We start from the raw sequence: 7717 nt of genomic DNA, 5'->3' as shown, positions 1-7717 counted from the left end.
CCTTTTCTTAAAATTTCGAACATTTTATTTGCATTAATTAATTAACCTAAGTTTGGTCGGATAACTAGTAAGTTAGCGGATTCTAAGGATGCCTAACCTTCCCTTTAGGATAATATAGAACCCTTACCTAGAATCACCTTTGGTTAAACGGACTATTAACGGAGGTTTAGTTAATTTTACCTTAGTTAATAATTAGGTGCCCTAATTCACCTTAAAATAAATTAGGTGGCGACTCCGGTAACGTGGGGGGTGAGGAAGACGATGAAAGAGAAAAGGGGAAGAGAGAGAGAAGGGATGGGGGTGTGCGGCGTGAAGGAGATGAAAGGGAAACTCTTTTAGGGTTTCCCTTATTTTGAAATGGATGGGCCGGGTCATGTTTAAACGGGTATGGGCTGGTCCGTTTGGGCAATTATTTGGTGAGTTGGTTGAAAATATGAAATTTTACTAAGTTGTTGCTTTAAAATATGGGCTAGGTATCAAAACGTGGGCTGATCTGAAAATTGGGTTGGGGTGAATTAAAATGGTTGGGATGATGAATTAAAATGTAGGCTTCTAAATTTTAAGTAAAAGACCCATTTTGACTAATTATATGCTGACATGTGTTCAAAATATTATCTCATATAAAGTATGTATTTATTAGTACTCGGATAAAATAAAGTGGCGTCGCAATAGCCGTGCGATAATATATTGAAAATCAATAGTAAATAAACGCTATTATTTAATTATGCGAAGATAATTGCGATGCGTGTGCATAAGATGGCAAAAGTGCTGAATGATAAAAATGCGAATAGTAATAATACTGGTAGTAAATAATAATAACAAAATAATAATAATAATAATAATAATAATAATAATGGTAGTAGTAACGGTTGTAAAAGGTAATGACAGGATAATGAAATGCCGGTATTAATAAAGCTAATAATTATAGTAAAAACGCAAATAATTATTTTTAAAGTTGCCAAAATATTGGAAGCGAAAAATAGGTATCTCGGAGGAAAGGTGGGACAAAATTGGGTGTCGGCACTCTGTCTGAATCATCGGTATTTACGTGTTTTGTATATGTGGGGCCTCGGCCCGATAATAAATGCACGCTATGGCCTCGGCTTTGGTAGTGCGTCGATCAATGGCCTCGGCCATGTACTGTCTCCACATACACGGGCGTGCGTGCCCTCGGGAGCGGAAATCACATATGTATAATTATGGTTAATTAATAGGCGACCATAACAACAATGAACAATCTTGACCCAAAAAATAGACATCTTTGGTGACGAAAACAACGGCCCTTGTACGAGCACTCTTGAATTCTAGGCGAGACTCATGTGGTAACAATACATAAGTCTATAAAGATTACGTCTTGAGTTAACGATATTCAAATTGATAACCGTGAACAGTACGCCTTCTGACCCTAAAGATAACGATTCTACAACATATCATAAAACCGGGGCTAAAAAGCTGATACAGTGCAAATTGCCGACAAGTATGAAGAATGAGGCGTAGGGAGAATCATGAACATTCCCTAACGTAGATAGTTAGCCTCACATACCTTAATTCCGGCCTTTGAGCTTGAAATACAATGTTCGTCGCCCCTTTTCAACTTTGATCTATATCAATACAAGCCAAAAGGGATTCTATATTAGCAATAATATTCATGCTTTGGTCATCTAAGCATTTATCAAACACTTAGTGGGCATAAAGCTCCACAATCTCCATTAATGGTGTTTCTTCACCCAATTCCCATTCTATTACTTCTAGGTGATTCTACAATCTCAATTAGATGTAATTAACATCATTCTCCATCACCCAATATCATTATAACAATCTCGAGTCAACAATCCAAAACTCTAGCATAGTTTATATAATCTCTTTTATCAAACCCATTTACTATTCTCCCAGAACTCATCAATTCACAACTATACATGATTAGAGAGTAGAAACATTACCTTTTTTGAAGTCGATCTCTTGAATTGAACTCTGGGGTTTCCCCGTCAACAAAAATGTTCCCGATCCTAACTCTATGGATTAGAAGAGTTTACTCGAAGTTAGAAAGGATTAGGGACTTAATTCACCCTAGAATCATGATAAAACTTACCTTGTAGGGTTCTTGAGGCTTGGGACTTGTTCTTCTTGAGTTTAGGTTAATTTTTCGTGGATGGGGTGCTGGGGAAATAGACACCAAATCTTAAATATAACTTAAAACGCGTAAACCCGACCTTTTGACCCGAAATCGACCCGTTTCGCGATGGTTCCGCGATGCGGGTGCATCGCCCAACATTCTGAAGCTAAAAATCAGAGTTGCGCGATCTCTCGCGAAGCGGGCCATCGCGAACTCTCTCACGCCCTCACGCGCCCCGAGAAGCGACGGGTGTCGGTTTTGCACGGTGTTCGGTAAAATGGGCATAACTGTACATAACTCTGTTCAAGACCCATAATATACCGTTGGAAAGCTATTTCAAAGGTCTACAACTTTCATCAAGGAAGGTTCCTCAAATTCCCAACCGATTCGCACGAAATTTGACTGGAAGTCAGACGTATCGAAAACTTAGCCGATTCTATAGGATTTCAAGTGCTTTACTATTAGCCATATTGAGATGATCATATCTCCTTGATCCGATCTCTGATTGGCTTGGTCCTTATATCGTTAGAAAGGTATTTCTACATACTATAACTTTCATTAAGGGTACTTTCCCAAATTTCAAGGCGATCAAGGAGTTATCGCCTCGAAGTAGGTGTATCAACCATTTTCGCAAAACGTTCGAACCTTGCCTTTTCCGCTAAAACTCTAATGCTATGAGTCTAAACTTAGTTCCAAGATGCAGGGTGTTACAGAATTGTGGAAGAATTATGTGAAAATGAAGAAGAATGGAGGGGTATTTATAGTTTGAAAATATGACTAAAGTGAAGTTATTCATAAATTTAGGGGTTCAAATAAAATTAGCAACGACTAGTTTTTTTAAATTTACAATGGCTAGCTTTTGAATTTGACGACGACTAAACTTTTTTTTTAATTTAGCAATTTTATCATTAGATGTAAATGTTAATTTTTTTATTATTAGTAAATGTAAATGTCTATTTTTGTATTAGAACTTCAAAAAAAAAAAAAAAAAGCCCGGCCCACTAACTATAACCTGGTCCTGCCCGGCCTGGTTAGCCCGAGGTGTAGCCCCTATCCGGGGTGGGCTGGGCCGGACACCCTTTTCCCTCTCCAAGCCCGGCCCCTAACTTACGGCCAGGCTCGGCCCCCTGTGGCCCACGTTTAAATGGCCCAGCCCGGCCACTTGACACCCTTAATTTGCTCTTGATTTTGGTCTTAGATCATAGGAAGACTTGTTGAGAGAGTTTCTAGAGGTTTCTATGTCCAAAAATGGTGAAAATATGATTTTGGGTCGAATTTGGTCTATTTATAGTAGTCCAGAAAATTCTGGACCGACACAACATGCTGCGAGCTTTGCTAGACGCAAAGCGTGCTTTGCTAGCCGCATGTTGTGTCGCAGACCTCGCAACATCACCAAATTTCACTGTCACACTTTGCTAAGCAACTGCGTTACCACAAAGCGTGCTTTGCTGCTAGCATGTTGCGCCATAATGTGACACTTTGCCAAACTTTCGCCAAAACTTAACTCCAATGGTACGACGAGTCTTAAACCTTCCCGAGGCTTACTAAACATGGTTTTACTCCATTATATACCCAAGATGGACATATCTATCCTCATGACCTTGAAAAATTTGTCCTACCTCCCAAGACTAGGACAACTAGCATTTGGCGAAACTCAACGTATGAAAATGCGAGGTGTAACAAATAATTTGACTGCTTATAGTAAGTTAGATTAAGTTCAAAGAAAACATACACAGATGCATATAATGAACAATATATTGTAATGCAAGGGTCATGGAAATATTCAAGATACGTAAATAGGAAACTTGTTTTTTGAAAAAAACCAATAGAACTGATTTAAATTTTTTGAAAATTCTGAAAATATACCCTTTTTAGGGAGACATTTAGTTTTGTAATTCATTACAAATGTTATTTTAGTTATATGAAAAAATAAGACAAAAAGATTGGGCAGAGTTAGTTTCTCTTAGTAAGTAAACCTAGAAGTCACCTCTTTTAGCTCTAAATACAGGTAAATTTAAGTAAAATTGATCATGTCAGTGTGTACGTACCTATAAATGATTAACTATGTGAGTGAAAACGTGTGATCCTAAACAACGGAAGGGAAGAGTGTTTATTAATAAGACTTGCATTAATATTTCCATTGGCTTAATTGATTAGTAATCTCACTTCTGAGCAAATGTTATGCTTTGCAGACAAGTAATATTGTTTTAATTTGGAATAATGGACTCTATTTCAACTTGGGTAAAATTTTATCTGCACCCAATATTTACAATATCAATCCAATAAATAAATATAGGACACGTCTATATATACATATACACAAGTTGTTATCACTAAATCATTGTACCCGTTATCATACTTGATTCATAACTTATAAGTACTATGGTAAAATAATTATTGTCATAATAGAGTTTGACGTGTAAACATAGGACGTGGTAAGTTTTTACCATTGAACTTGCACCTTCAAACTTCAATATGATTTTCCGCTGAATAAAAGATAAGGGATACAAATTAAACTTGAAATAAGGGGGGAAAAAAAAAGGAACATTATTTAGCCTAATTACACTAGTGAGAGTTTAATTTGCCTAATTAAGCTCGTCTCGCTATTTCTTTAGAGAGAACCATAGTAATTTCCACCTAAAAAGAGATAATGACGAAATAAATTTAAAAGTCATAAGAAACATAGACTATAAGGGAAATGTCATTGCTCATGAGTTATATTTACATCACAAAAAAAAGGTACATGAAAAACTCAAAACAAACTACAATGGATTCATGGGTGTATATGCTCATAACTACTACAGAGCAAAACAACCAATCACATTCCACTTAAAACATTACAAAATTAAGCAAATTCATTTTATTCTTCAAACATGTTCTGGACTAGAGTAAGGTGAAGTAGCTACGGATGTAACAATCTGTTTCTTGCCACGTTCAGATCGGCTATTCTCTGCAAACTTAACACTACCATGATGTAACCCTTTTTGTTTTTCATCTTCTGTCCATTCTGAACCATAATAACTCTCTTCATTATATTTTCCATCATTTGATGCTGGAAAAAACATACTTCCCCATTGCGGAAAATGAATAAACGCAACGGGTACTGTACATGCCACGGCCAGTACCCCCATCCATGTTAGCCCCATAGCAGTAGAAAATCGCGTACTCGAAAAAAATAACAATTGTGTCAAGCCACCTCCAAAATTGCCTCCAGCGCCAGTGAGGCCCGAAATCAAGCCCAATGATCTTCGCGAAACGAAAGGAATGATTCCATAAGTTGCACCACACGCTGCTTGGGATCCGATTGCGACGAGGATCATTGAAACTATGGCTATGGGAAGTGATTCAGCCCTGCCCAACCATATACAAAAGGCTCCTCCTAATGTCTGAACTATCCATAGGACCCATAACCTGCCTCTCATCCCGAATTTTCGTGCTGCTAAATCAGATGCATATCCTCCAAAAGGACGAGACACAAAGTTGGCCAACCCAAATGTTGCAGCTATCATTCCCGCTGTATGTAGCTTCAAAGTGAATCTGTCAACATACATTACACTATCAGATTACCTATGAGATAATAATAAATAAGCATCCATAAAAATTGAGTATAGTAAGCATGAAAAATAGCTTACGTGTTACCTACTATAACATGTTAAAATATATTGATCGATAGTATATAATATGTTAGTTAAATATTATAATCAAAATGCGTCAAATTAAAGGAGCTTACTTGTCGTAAAAATACTCTGTTATGACATTGTTGATGCAGAGCTCAACTCCCATGGAAAATCCGTAGATGAAGAAAAAGATCCATGTCCTATAATTTGTCACTGCATATCGAAGAACCTAGCAAAAGAAATGTAAAACCAAAAATCAGTCCATTTATGTTCCTAACGAGGGATGAACGAGTTAATAATTACTAACATTAGTAAATTGATTTGTACCTTTGAAAATTGATCTTTGGCAACATCACCCCTTTTTTGGAGAGTACTAAGGTTTCCGTCAGGGAGATCTTGACCAAGTGTCAGGACCATAAGTCCTACGATAATATGTAACCATCCCGGGATAAAAAAGGCAATACGCCAGGCAGTGAACGGAGTAGCCCCAGTTAATTTGATTATATGAAGAAGAAAAGGCATGAGGATTTGAGCGACACCACCCCCCATGTCACCCCATCCCCCAGCCACACCGTTAACGAGTCCAATAATCTGGCTATTAAACATAACACTAGTCCAGTACTGGCACGACACGAATGTGGCTAATGAAAATCCCACCAAGAACCTCATAGCTATGTATCCCTCTGCATTTGAGATAAATGCGACAGAGAAAACAATTGGGGCAGTTAAAAGATTGAGAAATGCACAGCCATATCTCGGACCAATTAAGTCACATAGTGCACCCATGACTAGCCTAGAAAAAATGCTACCGGAAACAGAAACAACCCCTGCATTACCAATATCGGCACGTGTTAGATTAAGATTGTCCCTAATAATTGGAACTAAAGGTGCAGCAGCAAAAGTAGAAATAAAACAAGTGAAAAATGAAATCCAGGCTAAGTGAAAAGATCTCATGTGGGGTTGTGCAAATGAGAAGATTTTTAGAGCTTTTGCCTTGTGTTCTGAATCAACTGGCAAAGCAAATTTGTTGGATTGGCCATTATTGTCGAGATTATTATGGCTTTGGGAAGTGACAGAAAAGGCAAATGTTTGTTCTCTGCCTGTTAATCCATGCACTGAACTGCCCAGGGGGCTTTCAAAATTAGCCATTTTTGGTGTAAAAACAAAAATTAAAGGCTGAGAGAAGGTATAATTAAGGAAGCTTAATTATAAGCACAAAAAATGATGTTGTGTTGTAATTTTGGAAACGTAAGGGTGTGGTATTTATAGGGATTGAGTGAGTTGACATTGTAAAAGCACACGTATAGTACACATTGGCATCACATGTTATGTTTTTGTAAAATAAAAGAAAATAAAGAAAGTACTGCTGCGCTATTTACTTAATTACTAGTATTTGTTTATGAAATGTTTAACAACCCTTAATTTGTACTCCAATTAATGCGCAACAATTAAGATTACTAGAATGGACTGATCAACTTAAGGGCAGCAGCTTAAACTTAGCTGATTGAATTTATGCCCTTATATTTTTTCCTTATAAAGAAAAAGTACATTCCACATATTTTAGGAACTAAATGCACTAACTCCTGGAAGCTTCATTCATGCCTCACTACCGATCAAAGAAGACACTACTTCTCTATTCAACCAGAATAGCTTACAATTAAATTCACCGAGAGCTGCGGTAGAATGGTAAAAGTTCCTCCATTCTTAATAAGATGTTTGGGTTCGACTCATTAGGATAAAGTTCCATTTTGGTGGAGAGTACAAAACTCCCGATAGTGAATTTTCTACCGCCCAAATCCGAATTAGTAAAACCAATGATAATATTGAACATTGGACGGTTAAAAAAAGTAGCAATCCGCTCTCATGATTTTTATTTACATTACTAAACTAATAACGAATAACATTTGACATTAATTTAACAAAGTCAAAAAAGATGAAATTAGAACAACCTGACCACAAGAATCAAAATTAGGTAAAACTTTTTCAA

General features: G+C 37.0%; 1 protein-coding gene across 1 annotated transcript; it reads right to left on the bottom strand.

The window, feature by feature from the left end:
• Window positions 1–4817: 4817 nt before the first annotated feature.
• LOC132065297 (high affinity nitrate transporter 2.6-like) lies at window positions 4818–6948 on the bottom strand. Its single transcript, XM_059458617.1, has 3 exons — window positions 6058–6948; window positions 5844–5959; window positions 4818–5650 (listed from the first exon to the last, which is right to left on the bottom strand). Exons 1-3 carry the CDS (start codon window positions 6877–6879, stop codon window positions 4981–4983), a joined length of 1608 nt encoding a protein of 535 aa, XP_059314600.1. The 5' UTR covers window positions 6880–6948; the 3' UTR covers window positions 4818–4980.
• Window positions 6949–7717: the final 769 nt, after the last annotated feature.

The sequence above is a fragment of the Lycium ferocissimum genome, chromosome 7 (assembly GCF_029784015.1).
Source record: "Lycium ferocissimum isolate CSIRO_LF1 chromosome 7, AGI_CSIRO_Lferr_CH_V1, whole genome shotgun sequence".
Lineage (NCBI taxonomy): Eukaryota > Viridiplantae > Streptophyta > Magnoliopsida > Solanales > Solanaceae > Lycium > Lycium ferocissimum.
Note: the sequence above shows the minus strand (reverse complement) of the source record. Positions and strands in the feature narration are given on the sequence as shown.